The sequence below is a fragment of the Hippoglossus stenolepis genome, chromosome 6, assembly GCF_022539355.2.
Source record: "Hippoglossus stenolepis isolate QCI-W04-F060 chromosome 6, HSTE1.2, whole genome shotgun sequence".
Classification (NCBI taxonomy): Eukaryota; Metazoa; Chordata; class Actinopteri; order Pleuronectiformes; family Pleuronectidae; genus Hippoglossus; species Hippoglossus stenolepis.
Window position 1 is genome coordinate 26,946,362 of NC_061488.1, and position 20,841 is coordinate 26,967,202.

Genomic DNA, 20,841 nt, shown 5'->3' on the forward strand with positions numbered 1-20,841 from the left:
AGCTACTATAAAGAAAAGGTTTGGAGCAGGTATGACAGCAGCCAACCTCACCAGCGCCATCTTTTTTAGTTACCAAGCTTTTCTAACTCTGAAGATTCACGGCCAAAGTTTAAGATCACCAACAAATTCAATAATAAATGGTCTGTATATAGCGTTTTTCTAGTCTTAATGACCACTCAGAGCACTTCACAGTACAGTTTTCACCCATCCACCTACTCAAACATTCATACAGTGCATCTATACGTAGCACTTTATCATAAATCAGACATACATTGCCTGCACAGCTGTCAGTTTTGGGTTCAGCATCTTGCCCAAAGACATGGCTCTGGGAGACAGGGATCGAGCCGCCAACCTTCAGGTTAGTGGACGACCAATTCTACTTTAAAAAACAAACAAACCGTTATGTGTGTCATGTTTTCTCTTTGATGCTGTTTACAATAACACACTGATAAAACACACTAGACATTTTATTGAAAGTAAAACATAAGCTGCATTAGAACATATTCTCTTTTGTTATTAGTAAACAAGACAGTACAACTTTACAAACTAACAAAAACAAGGAAGGAAAGTGGAAATTAAATCAAACCATAGCAGGGAAAGCGATTGTACATGTTTAAAAAAAAAGTATCCGTGATAATGTTATACAGCCCAGAGACTACTCAGACCTGCCAGCTCACTTTTGAAGTTGTCTTATTCAGCACAGTTCACAGTCGACTTTCCAGCAGTGAGCTGGGAGGGCACTGCAACAACATGAGTGTACATTTATAGTGAAGTCCTTAACTTTTATAGCAACTCTCAGACCAAGTGGAAACATGCAAGAACTGCAGCAGAAAATTGTATCCATGACATGAATGGTAGGATGGGATGTGTACCAACAGGATCACCACTAAATACTGCCAACAGCTTTCTAAACATAGAAAGATAAAATATTTCATCATTGTCATTTAATTTGATTTCCATTCACATTTTTGCTGCTGTAGTGTGAAAAGACCCATTACAGTAGTTTAAACATTTGGCACTTTCCTGGACATAACAGAATGAAAGGTTTGGAGAATTCAGTAGATGACACAGTGTGTGTACTCAACTCCAACTCATTGTTCTCTATCAGTAATAAGGGAATGTTCAGTGGAATGAAATAAAAAAAAAATAATGATTTTGTTCCCTCTGAAACCACCACTACTAATACAGTGTGGGCTGGACAATATCAATAAGGAAATGAATCAATAAAATATTTGCATATTTAAACATTGCTTTTCTTTTAACACCAAAAACAACAAAATGGAAATGATGATCTCTTTTGAAAATTTGGGAATATCACAACAAAAAACATCAATATAGTAACCCATCTATTACAGCTAACAATGTCTTGTTATAACAGGAGATAGCTTTGGGGACAGATAAAAAACAAAAACAATGAGCCTTACTATAGAAATAATAAAAACCAGGAGATACATATGACAGATCTGACAATACCCACAGTTACAACTACTCATTGACTGTCCTCCACTTTGTTGAGCAAAACAGCACCACATTTGAGTTTTCAAAGTATTTTTCATACAGTGGAGAAAAATCTGATATGCTTTTGATGTATTAAGAACATTTCAGCCACAATGTGCTGAGAAATCCTGCCATGCATCAACAGACTATCAATAACTACACTAAAGGCTCTTGCATATTATTTGATGTAGTACTAACCAAACATGTGTCCCCAATACATTTACGTGGCTCAAAAGCAAAAATAACGAATCTCTTCTATAAAAGATTTGAAATCCCTCTATGCCATCATACAAAAATTAGAGATCTCAGATTTAGATTATATTATGGGATAATCCTGAAGATCATGTAAAAAGTATCAACTACCCATTAAATACACTGTGCCTTTGTTTTATAAATCATTTGAAATACATGAAGGGATTGGTCATAACGGTTGGATACAGCATTCATAAGAATATATATTTCTGATACATAAGGTGCCACTGTGTAATAATATGGAAAGTGTATCACACTGAAGCTTTATATTTAGTCGCTTGGACTCACTGGTGGATACAACGTTTTGATCAGTTCATTACAATTCGTCACTAAAAATCAATACTATATGCTATAAATACAAAACTAGTGACAGGAAATGACCCTTGCATGTACAGTATGGGTGCACTGGTCCATTAACGTAACTAACAAGAAGCTAATTCAGTTAAAGCCACAAACAAAACACTGTTTATGTTTAAAATACTAAAAACATCATGAGTCTGATCTGTGTGACCTGTTCATTTGTTGATTTGTTCTCATAGTCTGTATACTTAAAATAGATTTTTTGAAAATGTGTACCAACTAGTGGCCAACAGGTGTAATTATACCATTTATTTGTTAAAGATGAGAGTATGTTAAAACATCCCATACTATTCCCTGATTATCTTACAAATAAATGGCAACGTATTATCTGACTATATAGAGTACCAGTTATTTTACTGATTAGCTCGGGGTTGCGGTCTGTGCATCTATGAGCCCTATCCGCCACACGATCTTCAGGATTAACACCATGTTTTAAAGACAGGGACATTTAATCTTGGATTAAATTTAACATTTACATCAAGTTTAATCCAAAATTCTTGATAAAGACACTTACATCAAATGATCAAGTAAGTGCAAAATGCGCAACTTTGTTTGATAAAATTATTTACCTGATTACAAAAAATACACTAGGGTTTCACATAGTAAGGGCAACAGAAAAGGGGCTGATTAGGAAAAGGCTGGTTTCAACTGACGGTCGAGGATTTCACATTAGTTATGATTTTACAATGAGAATGTAAAACAGTGTAAGTGGCACTAGTCTAACTGCTATAATGGCACATGTGATATTGTCTGTTAAACCTCCAGGTTAATTAGGTGAGAGAACGTAGAGTGGGAGCAGTTTTCAAAAAAATCAAACGCCTGGGACTTCTTTTCAAAGTTTGGATCATTCCTTTCAGTTATGGAAACATTTTACTCAAGCTGCTTTCAGGAATGCACTGAACTCGGTAGACCACCTCATGTGGTTGAAGTGAACTCCAAATTAAAGCAATACAGCGCAGTCAATACATCCCCTAATGTCAGCAATGAAGTTGGTGAATAAAATGACACAGCTGAAAGGAATAATGACCAAAACTAGGAGAGACAAGGAACCACGAAAAAGAACCGTATTATAAGCCGGCTGTACTTCGCAGGTTTCATGCAAATCTTGATGCTCAAGAATGTCCATCACCAACTACCATCCTCAAACCACAACAACAAAAATCGAATCAATACCCACCATCCGCATTGTACAAAAATACAGAGCTGACACTAAAACTGCAGAGCTCAGCTATTTCTTCAACATGTGACACTAATTCAATTGTGTGGCAAGCTGATTATGAGACTGTAAAGTGTCACTGTGGACTTAGTATGAAATTTTTAATGAGTAAAGTTAATCAAATATAGTTTAAGCAAGCTGACACTGTAGTCAAGACAGTGTATTAAGTGCATTCATCACCACTCTATGCAAATACTAGGAATGAGACACAGAGTCATTTCAACTACAGTTTAGGATTAATCTAAGAGCTATCTGTCCAAACACAGCAGGTAGTGGGAGCTGTGTTGGTGTGTGCTTGTCGTAACAGGTACAGTGGAGACTGTCAAACTAGTACAGGCTGATTTGAGCAACAGTTTGAAGGTTTATTAGATGCCAACGCACTGCACACCCGTTTACAACTCTATGAGACCAGATTTTAATACCCTGGAAAGTAATCATTTGTTTTGTTTTGCCGAAGCCCTCTTGGTCAGCAGCCCCAAAGTGCCAGCACAGTGCGCCACAGTAGATATTTGGGTAAAAATAGATTCTCTGAAATTGCGGACGCTATGCCTAATGACAAGATACTGTGAGAACCATTCATTTAGATCAGCAAAGACTACTCTACTGACAATCCTGCACTAAACTTTTATCAATATTAGAAGGCGTGACCGAGCTAGAGAGTTAAATATACAGATGAATCATTGCTTTTCTATATATTATCTGCATAAGCATAGACAGTGGTGATTTTTTCATTGTGTACCTAGTCCATTGGATTTGACTATTGATAAACATGTATGAGACTTTGAGCTGACTCAGGACTACCACTGTCTAACATACATGGGGCATTAAAAAACACTCATTGACTTTGTGCAGCACAGAGTGAAAGGTCCTGAGATGAGAGAAGGGTGATCAATTGAAGGCTGACTGTAGGTCTTTGAAAGCTGCTCGTCTTTGTTTCTGCTCCTCAGCCTGCTTCTTCTTATCCTCCTGCTCCTGGCGAATCTCTGCCTCAAACCGGCTGGACTCATTGATGGCCTGGACCTGTTCAACAGAAAGACACATAGTGGTCAAGTATAGAAGTGCAGCAAGGAGGGTGGAAGTAATGAGTTATATTTACTCTCGTAAACAAAGTACTTGTACATGGACTGGATTGGTGATATTTCGCAGTGATTCTATATACCAACTCACTCTTTATATACCACAGGACAAAGTTCATGCACACCTGACAATGGATGTTCATAAATAAATCATGTAACCATTAACTGACAATAAGATTTTTGACTGATTAATACTTTCGGTTAAACTGTTAATAAACATTTTTTCTATATTTTAAACAGACGCATCTCACAAAGCTGGCAGATCTAGAGAGGAACCATCTCTGCATTCGGTTATAGTTGTTATTCTCCACCACGGGTCTCACAGTTTATAGGCGGTGTACAGGACTAACTGAGGCAGGCCTGCTCTGTTTAAAAGGGTTGATTATTCTGATTGCCCACTGAACATGCACACAGTTTACTCGCGTGGACAACTACAGCAGATGTTATGCTGAGGTCGGCAAAGGACAGAAAGTACTTCATGGAGGCTTTGACCGACGCAACACAGATTTCTCAGGGCGTTGCTGATGGTCAGTCTGACTTTGAGAGACAACGTTCTCATATCATTTTAAAGCTCTTTGCATGATTAAAGCTCTTTACATGATGCTATCCCTAATATACACAAAATAACAGCATTATGACCATTATCACATCAAAAACTCATGACAAGGCACATGCAAAATACTAATGTACTTTATTGATGGGGACCCAATTATTACTATGAGCATTTCTGTTGATGCCACACAGAATTTCCATCCTGCACAAAATTTGACCAATACATCAGTCAAGATGTTTTTTTCTGATTGGAAAACATTGAAATGAAATGATGATAAAAATGTGTCACTCGTTCATCAGGGTCATTTATTCTCTCTTGTTTTTGACAGTCGTATTCCTCCTTTTGCCTTTAAAAGTAGTTTGAAAGAATTATTTTGAAACAACTGACCTTTCGTCCTTTATAATCATATTCAGTGTCTGTATAAAAGACAGCATGACCTGGGTTTGTCTACATTGTAGATCACTGGATTTGGAAATGGTTGTTATAGACTCACATCTGTGTCACTACAATTTGAAATGTGACTGTGCTGGTATTGTGGGTGGGTGGGTGGGTGGGTGGTGATGCTGCTGGAATGGTGGTGGGAATGTTCAACCCTCTCTCAAATTCCAGTGGCTGGCTTGTCTCAAAGTAACTGATTGTTTGTATGTGTAGTTTTGAATATTTTGTGTATTGACTGTAATGAAACTTTATCTGTGTTCATTTATAACATTTTGGAGTCAACTTACTTTAGCTTCAAAGAAGGTCTTGGCTCCTTTGACCCCCTCTGTAGAGACATCGATTTCAGAGAGGCGAGCAAGGACACAGAGGCCACTGTCCTCTGACAGCTCTCCTGCTGCTGCCTTCCTGAAAATCAGCAGGAACTAAAGACGACAGGAAAAGCAGAGGAACACGGTTGTAAGAAAGAAGGAATATCACATCATCTCACTAATTTGAATCTGGTTTTCTCTTTTCACCTCTCTGAAGCTGAGTTTGTTGTCCAGGTCCTCGTCCACCTCCTTGATCATATTCTTCAAGCCAATGTGTGTCTGTGGAGCACCAAGCTTCTCCATCATCAACTTCAGCTCCATGAGGTCAATGTAGTTGTCTTTCCCAGAATCATACCTTGACAGAATCAAATATGAAAAATGCTTTGTTACAGCTTGGCAACAGATCTGAAAGAAGATTCACATCCTATCAACACATACTGAGCCACTTCTGAGCCGTGCAGCTGGTCGATTTTAACAGGTTTGCTAGATGTGTGTAGTCCCAGTTTCCCAATTCTGTCCCACCTCAATATTTGTATTCTGAGACCCCACTAAAGCAGCTTTGCATGCCTCACAGTTTTAAAAAGTCCTTATTTATTTCTAACTGCCTATTGCAGCTGCTCAGTTGAGCCTCCCATTGAAATGGGCACTATAAGCTCAAGCCTAATTAAAAAGTAATTTCCTTCTGACTGAATAAACGTCCGGTAAACCTGCTGAGGGGCAGCATGCAATTGTCAAAAGAATAAAATCATGCAGTTATTGAGTTTCGGACATACTCTTGTCAACCTGTGCTCCCACAAACTAGATGAACTTCCACCTGAGTACAACAATGGTTACCTCTCGCCAGTCTGTGTGTTTACTATCTTATATATGTATTTTCCAAAGGGACTTCTGGGGCAAATAAAGCAAGACAAGGTCCAATTTCACATGAAGGCAGATGTTCAGAGTTGCTGACTGGGCTGGTACACAAAGATATGAAAACGGGTAGTGTTACGTGGTGCTCAGGCACGTACTGATTATATTATTTGCCCACCAGCCACACCGTCTGTATCATTTGTATAGACCTAAACAGAGTTTACGCTAAGTACTTCTTAACGCCTCTGTTTCAGGATCAGGACAGACACACATTAGGCCCAGCTGCCTTGTACCGTGCTGAAGTATCCTTTCAGTGTCCTCCCGCCACACTCCCCTGCACTCACATTGAACTTTATAAATAAACACCAACAGTAATTAAAGTTTACTTTGTGTTTATTTGATTGGGCGCCAAAACATATTTCCCATAAACACACAACACAAAAATAGGGTGCATGTGCGCAATTCACTTGCCACACACACACACAAACGATATACAAAAGCCAGGACATCAGGGTTAAAGTGACTGCAAATATCCGGATTCATGATACGACATCATCAATTACTAACTACATAAACGTGATTGCCAGTTTGTGTCTGAAGAGCAACAGAGATGCACAGGTGCCAAAAGAAAACCTTGGGGAAACACTGACAAAACTTGGTTGATCAGTGGTAGCACCCACATCAAATATTATCTACACTTAGTCTGTCGCTGCTGTAATTGAAGGCAAATTAAAGTGTCTGCTCTGAGCAGCAGCAGATTCACATCACAGAGTAACAGAGTCGTATCACATGCTGAGAGAGCTGATGAGGATTTGGTGTTAAAACATTATTAAAACTCGGGTTGGGCGATATGGAAAAAAAATCTTATCACGATCATTTTATCACATCAGTGGATATCGAGATATCAATCAATCAAATTTTATTTGTATAGCCCATATTCACAAATCACAATTTGTCTCATAGGGCTTTAACAAGGTGTGGCATCCTCTGCCCTTAACCTTCAACAAGAAACCTTTCAACAGGGTAAAAAGAACGTAGAAACCTCAGAGAGAGCCACATGTGAGGGATCCCTCTCCCAGGACGGACAGAAGTGCAATAGATGTCACGTGTAATGGAGAACATCAGCAAGATAAGGGTATTTGCAGCATTGATTAGAATAAATACTTTGTAGCATAATGGAAGGTAAATTAATTGATGGATTATTGTCAGTATCTGAGGATAGATATTGTATATCAAGCAGTCTTATTGTAGTCATAGTCCATGGTTACACGATACAGGATTCGCCATTATGATCACGATCTCTGTTACGCGATCCACCATCATAATCAACAATGTGGCCGCAGCCGCGGCCCTGGATCTGCGGACGATAAGGCAAAGGGACTCCGGGGAAGAAGTCAAGTCAGTAACATGTATTGATGAGATATTCATTTCTTTGATGTGATAAGGGGGAGAAGAGGAAGGAGAAGCTGGGAAGAGAACCTCCGTGTGTCATGTGTCCCCCGATATTCTAGACCTATAGCAGCATAACTAAGAGCAGGTCTAAGACAAGCCTGGACCGGCTCCAACTATAAGCTTTATCGTAAAGGAAGGTTTTAAGCCTACTCTTAAACGTACAGATGGTGTCTGCCTCCCGAACTGAAAGTGGGAGATGATTCCACAGGAGAGGAGCTTGATAGCTGAAAGCTCTGGCTCCTACTCTACTTTCAGAGACTTTAGGGACGACAAGTAAGCCTGAATTCTGGGAGCGCAGTGCTCTAGTGGGTTGATAAGGTAGTATCAGCTCTTTAAGGTATAAAGGTGCCATATTATTAAGGGCCTTGAAGGTGAGGAGGAGAATTTTAAATTCTATTCTAGATTGAACCGGAAGCCAGTGTAGTGAAGCTAATACTGGAGAAATGTGGTCTCTTTTCTTGGTTCTTGTCAGGACACGTGCTGCAGCATTTTGGACAAGCTGCAGAGTCTTTAACGACTTACTGCTGGAGCCTGATAATAATGAATTACAATAATCAAGTCTGGATGGAACAAAGGCGTGGACTAGTTTTTCTGCATCTTTTAGAGAAAGGACATGTCTGATTTTTTAGATGTAATGCAAATGAAAGAAATGTTTCATTGGAAGCAAGGGCAATGTCGTCTAGCGCAGCTATATCATTAGATAATTTATCTCTAAGGTGTTTAGGGCCAAGTATTAGAACCTCTGTTTTATCTGAGTTTAATAAGAGAAAATTGCGGGTCATCCAGGTTTTTATGTCCTTGAAACATGCTGGGAGTTTAGTTAATTGATTACATTGTTCAGGTTTTAAAGTATAACTGTGTGTCATCCGCATAGCAGTGGAAATTTACCAAGTGTGTCCTGATAATGTTTCCTAGTGGAAGCATATATAATGAGAATAAAATTGGGCCGAGCACAGAGCCCTGTGGAACACCGTGGTTAACTTTGGTGCGCACAGATGACTCATCATTAATTTGCACGAATTGGAATCTATCTGAAAAATAGGATTTAAACCAGTTTAGGGCGGTTCCTTTAATGCTAATTAACTGTTCTAGCCTCTGTAATAAAATTTGATGGTCTATTGCAGGGGTATTCAACTAAAATTTAAAGAGGTCCGGTTAGAGAAAATTTCTTGAAGCAAAGGTCCGGAAGATCATAATGTCTAACTATTTAGTGTGATATATATTTAAGTAGCCTAGTAGTTGTATCAACATCTGCATGTACTAAATACCTGACTGTCAAATCAAATGAATTCAGTACGTTCGCAAAAACGTTTTGACAATATTTATTGTCACGTAACATAGAACTGAACATATATGTATGATTGCAGATATGTATAATGTTCTCTCATTAACTAAATAAAAGTAGGGCTACATTTCAAAATAAGAGAAAATAAATAAAATGTGAAAATTGTGCATGTTCAAATAAAGGGCTTAACTTCAGAAAAATAAAAGGGAGCAAAAGCTTGAATTTCCCTTTTTCTGTTTCACATCTTGACTGAAAAGTCTCAACACATCTTAACAATTGAACAGTTTTAGAATCACTTTCTTCCCCTCTTATATCCCACTCCCCCACTTTGTTCGTCTGTTTCTCTCCCTTTCTCCGTCTCACTCCTCTGTTTCTCTCCCTTTCTCCGTCTCACTCCTGTTTCTCTCCCTTTCTCCGTCTCACTCCTCTGTTTCTCTCCCTTTCTCCGTCTCACTCCTGTTTCTCTCCCTTTCTCCGTCTCACTCCTCTGTATCTCTCCCTTTGTTTTCTCTACCAAAGAAAATGATCGCTATCTTTCTTTTTCTTTCTACCATCTTTTCATGTGTAACTTGCCTCTAACTCTCTCATCTGTCTGCACTGTAGAGTTGCAATGTTTGCCTGGAATGCACAGACTTGATTGGCTGAGTAGTATCACGTGGGATGGCTTAACTCGCATGCAATTGGTCTGTGCGTTTCCTCATCCGCTAAACCACTACCGTAAAGCCTACAAAAGCTGCGCCGGTTACAAATAGAAGCGCCCCGTCAGGTTTTAAATCATAACCTTCTGTTTTGGCTGTAGGTCAGGGTCCGTACGGGACGGCTTCTGGGTCCGGACCCGGACCGCGGTCCGCCTGTTAGTGACCTCTGGTCTATTGTGTCGAATGCTGCACTAAGATCTAACAGAACGAGGACAGACACAAACCCCTGATCTGAAGATATTAGAAGGTCATTAGTGACTTTTGCCAAGGCTGTCTCCGTGCTGTGATTAGCTCTAAACCAAGACTGAAAGTCTTCATATACAGTATATATTACTTGATTGTATAATCATCCTGTGCGAGTGCACTTTACTTATAACGTTTCATACAAACCACTACAGTGAAAAGGTGTATATAATGTACATACTCAGCATTTCTTTTTTTTTTTTAATTCTATTGCCTTTTTATATTTCTTTATTCTCTTGTCTACCTCATCCTGACGTGCCTGCTGCTGTGACAACTGAATTTCCCCGGTGTGTGGATCAATAAAGTTTTATCTTATCTAAAATCAGCACCACTGCACTGAGGCACATTACTCCGCTGGTCAACAAGTGACTCTGCTCCTGTGATGTTTTCTAATCATCACACGTAGAACTGATCTTTATAAAAAGTTTCCTAATAAATTGTGACTACAGGAGTAATGTTAGACATGGCCACTGGAAGGGCAAAGGCATTGACCCACCTATTAAAGCTGGTAAGGAGACAGAGCCACAGAAATTTGTCTCCATCCCTACCCAGGTGGGAGAATATATGTCTAAATAATGGTGTGTCCAATATGACACACAATGCAGATTAGATGCCCAGTAATAAAGTCGGAAATTTGGGAGGACGGGACGAGTTCTATCGACATGTCTTATATTTCTATCGAGGAAAAGTTATATTGCGATAATTATCGATATTGTTTAATCGCCCAGCCCTTATTAAAACATTGGAAATTTGAGTGAGAGAATGAGAGAGAGCAATAAAAAGAGACAGAGGGAGAAAGAGAGGTACAGAGCGCTGTAGATTTAATGATGTGTGATAGAGAAAGTGCTGCTCATAGATGCACTGTTTAAATATGTGAGTAAATGGGTGAATGGCGAAACTGTACTTTAAGTTGTGATTTGAGTGCTCATCAACACTAGAAAAGATATATATAAGTACAGACCATTTACTATTTACAATAAAGCAGTACAAACACTTCTTAATGATATTATTATTATGAGAAGCGGACTATCACAGTCTGGGTATTTAAACACTGTACACAACTTAAAGTGCAGCAGTAGAGTTAAGCTGCTCACACAGTGATATCTCACGTTACAGATCTCACTCAGTAAATGCTGTACAGACAAGGATTCAACATACCAGTTTTCTATGGTAAAATATCTGGGTAATCGGTTTATTACTCAGTGGAACATCTTGGCATCCGTAGTGTGCATCATCAAAAAGAGAAAAGTTTGACTGAACTAAAATCCGTTTTTTAATCTAGAATAAAGGTTTAAATTGTATTATTTATTCTGTCCATTAACTAATTTATAGTTAATTTAGTTAATTTCATGAGATCAAATCATATTGGTCTTTGTGACTGGCGAAGATTAAATGGGCATTACACTGCAGTCAACAGAAGCAGTCTAATTATCAATCCATTTATTGATTGGTTGCACAGCTCGTTCCTTGCCCACACTCTAAAAAGTGATTCAGGGGACCTGTTAGCACCACTTAATTAAATGCATGGCTGCAAAACAAAAATGTATTGATTTAAATAAACTCTCTAAGTTGCAAACATTATTTTGTTGAGTTATGATGCAATTATATTGTTGATAATTACATCAACTTAATATTGTTTGTAATTCCAGATCAAATTTCTGCATTAATTGATTAGAAATTAAATTTAAGTTGCAGTAACTTTATAAAATTGGCCAGACAACTTACATTTTCTCCAACTTAGTTTAGGATTTTAAGTCCCCTAAACATGCCAGGGCGGGGACTTCCAGTTTGCAATGGACTAGAGAAGATACATGGTAAACCGTGGTCCCGGACCTATCGCAATTTACCCACAGAATAACTCGAAACCTCAACATTTATCAGTGAAAAGGATAAATGCGTGGGAGAAGAAACACCAGGAGCCAAAAGAGAAGAAGAAATGCCAACACCTAAAGATAAAAGCGTTTTGAAGGAGAAAGCTAATAGCATTGTGGCAGATCAAGCTAGCAGTCAAAGCCAGAGCAGCCCCGGATTGAGCATGAACTCCGAGGACATTATTCGGGCTATACAGGAGGAAAATAAGATGAGAACATTCAAGGCAAGTATCATTTCATTTACAAGTAAATTCTAAAAAACTATGTATTTAGGCATTTGTATTAATTGTATTGGATTTATAACGTTGGAGAAAAAGAGAGCGAAACTCTTATGTGAAGTGACAAAAATGGGGAAAATCCCAAGTTGTTGCCAAGAAAATGGCCACAACGTTCTCTCTTTGTAGGAAAGAAATCATTTATGAGGCCCATGCAATCAAAGACTTTATGGAACGATGCCCTTTTTTTGTAATATAAGTCTATGTATTTTTAATTTAAAACAGTGATATTGGTTGTTTGTTAGCCAATTTATAATTTTTTTATTGATTTCCCGATATCTTTAGGCAGCCATTGGTTAAATGTTCTAATGGAAATCAGTGTGAAGTTACTTAAACATGCTTCAGATAGTTAATCCATCACAGTCCACATTAGGGTCACTATCTTTCAACTGTTGTGCATTCAAAGAGCAAAGAGAGAACACATTTAATGAAAGAATGTAAAATTCCTTCAACCAATAAAAATTTTACATTTTAAGTTATACTATTAAAAGGTATATTTCTAGTCTATTACAACTTGGGTTGAAGTCCATTTCTTTAAAGGGATAGGTCACACAGAAATTCAAATTCAGTCATTATCTACTCACCACTTTGCTGATGGAGGGGTGGGTGAAGTGTTTGAGTCCACCAAACATTTTTGTTTCAGGGGTAAACATTGTTGGAACCAAATCAAATACAATTGAAGTAAATGGTGATTCATTTTTCAGATGTAAAAAAAACATCAGAAAACAAAACATAAAATGCCTCCTTTCTGCTCCTGTGGTGTCATCCAAATGTCCGCAAGCCCCGACATTCATATACGACCTGAAACGGCGCCATTTACACCATGTTTTAGCCTAAATTTCCTGTGATATCCTCCTCTGGAGCCGCATTAACGTTCTCACGCACACACACTGCACACCAGCTCTCGTCCAAGGGCACGCATGGGGTCCGCGTTAGGATCGCTATATCCGCTAGCATCGCGTCTTCCAGTTGGGGACTTTTATTCTTAAAACATGGTGTAAATTATGCCATTTTGAGTCGAATATGAATGTCGGGGCTTGGAGCTTGGATGACACGAGCAGTATGGAGGCATGTTATTTTTTTTTCTGTTTTATTATGTTTGAAAATTTTCTTCAATTGTGTCGGATATGAATGCAACACTGTTTACCCCTGAGACTCCAAAAGTGTTTTGTGGACTCTTACACTTCACCGCCCCTCCATCGGCACAGTGGTGAGTAGATACTACCCCTTTAAGTGGGCCAATTTGGTCATATAACATGCTGTCTAAATTTGGTGATAACAGAAAAAAAATAAGCATCTGTTATCTTACCATGATACAATATTTTTTCTCAAGTTTATTGATGCAATCTATTTAGGCCATTTGAATTATTGGGTATGTGTGTTTGTAAAAGGGTTAAAATAGAATAAATAATGTCTCTATTGATCAACTGACTGAATTCACTAAGAGTGACAGTGTAAAAAGTCTGCAGTAATCATCCAGTTCATTATCTTGAAAATGCTAATGTTTCTTTTCATTTGCTTTCCAGTACACCAAAGAGTTTGTGGCAAGCCTTGGTAGGCATGTGATGAAGTTTGCCATCATCGATGATCAGCAGTACAGATCTCACCACAAGACAGCAACCGTCCTGGTTGAGGAAACCAAAGGAACTTAATCTATATTCTTTGTGTCTCAGAAACTGTTCCTTGATCTCGATGGACTGAAACCAGTGCCAAAGTACCAAATCTCAAAACACTATTTTGATATTTTGAGTTGACTTTTACATTTACATATGTTCAGAGTTTAGTACATAACTGCAGGTCAAAAAAGTTAATTGCAAAACAATTTCGTTGTGAATTAATTGATTTCTTCAAAGCTACAAGATCAAATACTGTTAAAAAGCTAAAAACTACTGAAGAAAGTCTAATTTGAGCAAATAGAATTTTTAAATGGTTGTTAACTTAAAAACTTGTGTTCATAACTATTAAAATTAAGAAAAAAAGACTTTAAAAATACTTTCAATAATGTGGAAAAAGTAGTTGGAACAACTTAATTTGAAGCAGTATTCAACTTAAACGTTTGTGTTTATTGTAACAATTCTTAAGTAGAAATTCAAAATACCTTTCATTGCAGAGGAAAAGCTAATCGACCTAACTCAATGTTGGCTGTTGGTTGGAGGTAATTTCTTAATAAGTTGCCATGACTCAAAAAACATCCACGCAAACTGTTGCGTTGATTTTCTTTGTTGAGACAAGGCATTAGTTTTTAGAGTGCATTGTACTCAAAAAAGATCCCATGGAGAAAAACTGTCTTTTCAATTGTGAAATACTTTAATTTACAAGTTAATTGCTCAAATCATACAAGTCTGTTTGGGATTTCTGTACAGAAAGTATGTGCAACTAAGCTGTGCATTTAAAATGCCTGGACAAGCCCGGACGTGAGAGGAACCTGAAAAATCTGGGCAGAGCATCTCAGAGAAACAGCCAAAATTCATGGACATAGAAAAACCAAACCTCAGAGTTAAGTTTCCTCTCATGAACACTAAAAGAAAGAACAGAATGAACAGAAGGCTCTGTCACAGAAAGATATTACCACGTGTAGTTTAGTTGCCGGAAATAACTTAAATATCTGTGCAGATATCGCAACATAACATTGAACGGCATGTCGAGGCATGCAGGAAAAACACTAGAGGCTCATCTGAGTTACAGCGCTATGACTGGGAGAGTTAAAGTTTAGCAAACATAAAAATCCATCCAACTTGTATGGTTGTTTGCCAAATGCAACTTTACTGTAATAGCTGCGGTGCCAGTGACTTAAAATGGGACCCCTATGTAATGTTTGATATTGTTTGAGTGCAGCTGTAGCTTATGGTTTAATTAGCTAGCTAAATCAAAAACTATAAATGCATAGATTGGCAGTAAATGATACATTTTACCATACAGGTTGGCTTGTTAAAATGTGCTTATCCATCGGGTCGGCTTGCTTAAAAGCTCAGGTATCTTTTTTTCTCTTCAAATTAGCCTCTGTCCCTGTTCACCCTGGTGTGAGGAGGTTAATGCCAATAAGTGTCAATGTATTCACACTGGCAGAAAAGGGAAAAATTCCAAAGGAAAAGCAAGATTATTTCCACAGGGCAATTTCAAACTTTGTTTAGGTTTGCTGCCTTTTGCCTGGAGGTTCCATGGTGGAGGCAAGTATGCTATAAAGGGTGTTGTTGCAACTTAAAGGTCGTGGACCATTATAGCATAGGTAATATTTGAGCCTTAATATCCTGAATGCAGATGTGAAGCAAAAAAATAAATGAAATTTAAAATCACAGAAGCAATCTATTCTGCAAACAGAGTTGCCATTACATGTGATGCCTGGACGTCGAGAGCAACCCAATCATATGAAACTCTCACATGCCACCATATTTATCCAGACTGGGAAATGGTCTCACGTGTCCTGCAGACCAGAGCTATGTTTAAAAGCCACACCGGGTGAAATATTGCAGATTTGCTACGGGACATGCTGGATGAATCGGAGCTTGTTGACAAGGATCCTGCGTTGGTGACAGATAATGCCTCCAATATGACAATCGTGGCACAGCTGGCGAAGTTAGTGCATGTGAAATGCTTTGCTCAGAGTTTGAATTTGGTCAAACAACATGCACTCAAGACCCCCACTGTTTACTCTACTGGGAAGAATTCACAGCATCGTGGCATATTTTAGGAAAAGCACAATTGCTAGCCATGCCCTGATTGAAAAGCAGAAGCCACTTAATCTTCCCGAGCACAAGCTCGTGACAGATGTAGCTACGAGATGGAACAGCGCCTGGGATATTTTGGAGCGCTTCTTATAGCAGCAGCCCGCAACTTGTACGCCACTTTCAGGCCCCGTTTTGTGCATACGCAACGGTTATAAATGATGCCCCTGGCCTGTGCTTAAGATGTGGCTAAAGCCCTGCAGCCGCTAAAAGTTGCAACACTCGTAATGTCAGAAGAAAAGACCCCTACGCTGTCTGTTATAGCACCGCTGCATGCCCAGTTGTGGCCAAGCAACAGACTCTGCAGTTACAAGGGACATTAAAAAACACCGTATCTGGGGGATCTTGGGAACAGTTATGTGACTGACAGATTCTTTCTGTGCATGGCCTCCGCACTATATCCAGCTTTAAAGTGATGCCCTTTTTGGAAGAAGACAAAAGACAGGACACCTATACCACCATGGAAGCTGAGGCAGCGCAGATTTCTCAGGTGAGGGTTATGCACCTGTACCGAACGAATACAGCGAGTCCATTTGCGGTACGTTTGTGTGCGTCTCAAATCACGAGGGACAACTTAAGCAAAGGACCAGATGTGCTGTCAGCTCATGGTCATAGTGACCGCAGACAAACAGGAGTGTTCCCTCATAATTTAAGTCAGCTGTGTGGGAACACTTCAGTAGTGCAGTCAACTATATTGATGACGGGCAAAGACAAGCGGATCGTACAAAAGCCATATGTCGACATCTATCGGATACGTAGATGGTAGCATATCGAACATGCCGACTCGTTTGAAACATCAGTGATGTCCTATTAGCATTAGTGGGACAAGGAAAAAACGAGTTCCGTGCAAACCGTGCAAAACCAGCTCCCCATGGCAAATAATTCAGACCTGTCAAATCAATAACAAACGTCCTTGGTGTTTTTTGGTTATTTTACCTTGTAAAAATTACTTGGGTAAGAAAGACACAGCCACAGTAAACTAGGGTTGAATAAAAGTAAATTAAAAAAATTAGTTTAATGTTTTCTGTTCCTTGTCTCTACTGTACTGAATACGTACCGAACCGTGACCTCAAAACCGAGGTACATACCAAACTGGGATTTTTGTGTAACGTTACAGCCCTACTTTTGAATGATACCCAGCCCTACTAACCTCATATATTGTAGAAGAAGAGTTAAAAGATGAAGTGGTTGGCAAAGGTTTAATCATCTTCATCTTTTACAGCACCTTCCAGCAACACAGCCTGATTTCTGCTACAAGGCTTTGTGCATTTCCGGTCATTCATTTTAGGCTTAAAACATGGTAAAAATGACCTCGTTTCGAGTCGAACTTGAATGTCGGAGTTTACTGACAATTGGATAACACCACACGAGCAGTTTGAGGCATGTTATGTTTTTTCTGTTGTTTTATTACGTCTGAAGCTTTGGTCACTAGTTTGGTCACAAGTGTTTTGTGGACTCAAACACTTCACCCACCCCTCCATCGGCATAGCGTTGAGTAGATAATGACCGCATTTTCATTTCTGGGTGAACTATCATTTTAATGTCCTTGTCTTCTATGTGTATGGCACAGCTTTTTAATCCAATGATATTTGTTATATTTTAGTTTATTTCATTTTAGCATCTTTTGCACGTACGAAGCGTCATCAACCCCACTTTCCAGCTTTCTAACTAAAACTTAGGTCCTACATATACAGCAATAGAGAAAATGAGACTCAGTATTACAACACAAATGTGGGGAATTCGATCTTCCCTTGACTTTACTCTATGTACATTCATCCTCGGTTAGAGAGGCCCCCAAAAAACTAAACATTATATATATTAAGTGAAAAAGAATAACACTAAATTAACAAAATAGACCTAAAACCATAAACATGTCCAAGTGAAGAACGTACTGTGTGTGCCACATGACTATCTTGGTCCAATCATGATCAAATGATCAGGCTTTTTGTAAAAAATGTGGCATTAATTCTCTCTCATTCATTTAAAAAGTGTTAAATGTAAAGTGTTATTACATTTTTGCATCACTTGTCATAAAAACTAGACTAACACTTAAACTGGAAATGTAATACATCACTCTTCCCTTTTTAATACAGAAAGAGGGTTACTGAAGAAGTCAATTCATCACATTTGTTAATCTATTTATCACATCAGTTCCTGGATTGAGAAATGTCATTTCCTCATCAGTGACTGCAGTGAGGTCCCCACCCTGCAAATACTCTACATTTTCAATTGGATCTATTACCTTAGATGACTCAACATATGATGAGTTAGTGAGCTCAGAGTACTGTCTTTATGTTAACTCACTGATCCTTATTTTCAGATGTGCACTTAGTGTTATTCTATTGTTGATATAAAGACAATATGAGTGTTTCATTCAGCTGTGACCTACATAAGCGATGTGCCAACTGGACTTCCTTATATGTGCAATCTCATCGTGACTTCCCTCACTGAATCATGTCATATCACATGGGACCAGTGGCCCGGAGGCATGGTTAACACATGTTAAACATATGTGACATGTTGAGAATTCCGTGACACTCACATTTTGAACATTTTCTCCATGTCCTTGATCTGCTTTCGGGAGAATTCCTTGAACTCGGTGTAGGGGTTGAAGACCTTCATGCTGGGCTGACAGTGCTCCCCCTGCCCCTCGTTCAGCTCTCCTCTCCGGGACAGTTTGGCGCCCAGCTCCGAATCTGCGTTGGCGGTGCTCGGCTTCTCCTCGGAGCCGTTCTGGTGTCCGGGCGGGTCCAGGGCCACAGGGTCCTCGGCTCCCTCTTCTATCTGAAGTCGTCGGCTGAGCTTCGACGACAGCTCGTCTGTGGCCATTTTCAGACTGCGGTGTGGCTCAGTGACTAGAGAGGGGGAAGAAAGCTGCGAGACTCTCTAACAGCTTTAAAATGGTGTTTGGGGAAAACGTCGCGCTGCTCTCAAACAGTGTGCGTGCTTCTGCTGCGTTCAGGGATCATCAACACAGCTCAGGCTCCAGGATGTTGTGTCACTGCTCATCAGCTACGTCGCTTTGCGTGGCCGTGTCACGCACACGCCACACCTTTTAAAGAGACACCGCACTGACTGAGGTTTCCCTCCAGTCAATCAAAAAGTCCTGAAAGTCTTCATGAAAACTCTTGTTAACAAGACAATGCAGCTTTATTTACGTATTAATGTACAGAGATATTAGTACAACACAGACTAAATTGAAAGAAAACTACTCTAAAACCAGAAAGCAAAGTTTAAACCGCACAATAAAATAAATACAAAATAAAATAAAAAGCAAAATAAATTGTTAAAAAGAGTAGAATAAAAGAGGTACATCTAAAAAAAGAAAAAAACAAGTTGAAGGAGAAAAAGAATACTATTAAAATAGATAGAACTGTGTAATGATAATACTTATAATAATCTTTATTTGTAAAGCACCTTTCATACAATAGAAATGCAGCTCAAATTGCTTTACATACAATATAGATGGAAATAAAAAACATGTTAAAATGTAGAAATATCATATAAAAACCTACTAAGAAACGCAGATTCACTATTTAGGCAAAGACATTCAAAACAATGCCCGCATCCCAGATTCAGCAGGAAATTCTCACGATGATGAGGTCAGCAAAATACTACCCCATAATTTTAGATTGTACTCCCGATTTGAGTTGAACAGAACAGATGGGCGTGATTGTACGCTTTGTTACATAACAGGGAGGAACTGTAGAGATCAGAGAGCATTTCCTGGAATTCACAGAGATAACTGAGGTTCTTATTAAGAAACTTAGGGAGCTGGATATTGACATTATGGATATGAGAGGTCAAGGTTATGACAAAAGATCAAATATGAGAGGCAAGCCTTTAAGTGACACTAGATGAGATAGTCGGTAGATGCGCTCAAACCCATCCGACAGCAGTTAGGGGATGTATATGATGCCCTGCTGTCAATGGCACAAGATGAAAGTCTAACTGGCGTTTGTGGAGCTAAAACTAGATGTGAAGCCAGAGGCATAGCAGCTCAAATTAAAAACTACCCATTCCTGTCATCCATCATAACGTGGTATGACATTTTAATTGAGACAAACATAACCAGCAAAACACTACAGACAAAGAGTCTTGACGTATCTCATGCAGTGGCACAGCTGAACGTGACGAAAAAATTCCTGCTGGACTATCGCACATCGCATACCGGTCTCCCAGCTGAGGGCCACAGCGCTGCTCACGTTCCCTTGTCAGCCTTGCAGAGATCTTCTACAGGGGGATGCCTGGCTCTTTACAGACACTGGAGTCCTTTTTCACAGCACATCTCAGTGTGTTCTCTGGGTGAATTGGATGATGACAAGCCTTGTTTAGTTTTTCTGTTTTGATGGTGCACAGAATCCACAATGTGGTTGATGTTTGGGGACCATGAGTGTGAGATTTTCACCGCAAGTTAGCAACCACTTAGGGTGTGTTTTCTTCCTCTACTTCTTTTATTACCCGGATCCTGATATTCCACCGACGTTTGTACATTCCAGGTCTAGGACCCGTTCCCTTAGCTCAGTGTTGTCTTTCATTAATGCCACCACTTCTCCCAATGTGATTAGACCTTCATGATGGACGACAGTAAAAGTGTCTGAATCTGAATCACGTGTTATTTGTTTAGGGTTAAAAGACCATTCCGCTGTATTGCATTGATAGCAAAATTAACGTTAGCTAGTTGAAGTATGAGTAGGTATCTTTGATAGTAAAGGCATTTGAAACAGTTTGTTATCTCTTAGT

General features: G+C 39.1%; 1 protein-coding gene across 1 annotated transcript; it reads right to left on the reverse strand.

Moving 5' to 3' along the window:
- Positions 1–451: 451 nt before the first annotated feature.
- Positions 452–19,106, reverse strand: efhd2 (EF-hand domain family, member D2). Its single transcript, XM_035159158.2, has 4 exons — positions 18,641–19,106; positions 5,908–6,055; positions 5,680–5,814; positions 452–4,345 (listed from the first exon to the last, which is right to left on the reverse strand). Exons 1-4 carry the CDS (start codon positions 18,925–18,927, stop codon positions 4,214–4,216), a joined length of 702 nt encoding a protein of 233 aa, XP_035015049.1. The 5' UTR covers positions 18,928–19,106; the 3' UTR covers positions 452–4,213.
- Positions 19,107–20,841: the final 1,735 nt, after the last annotated feature.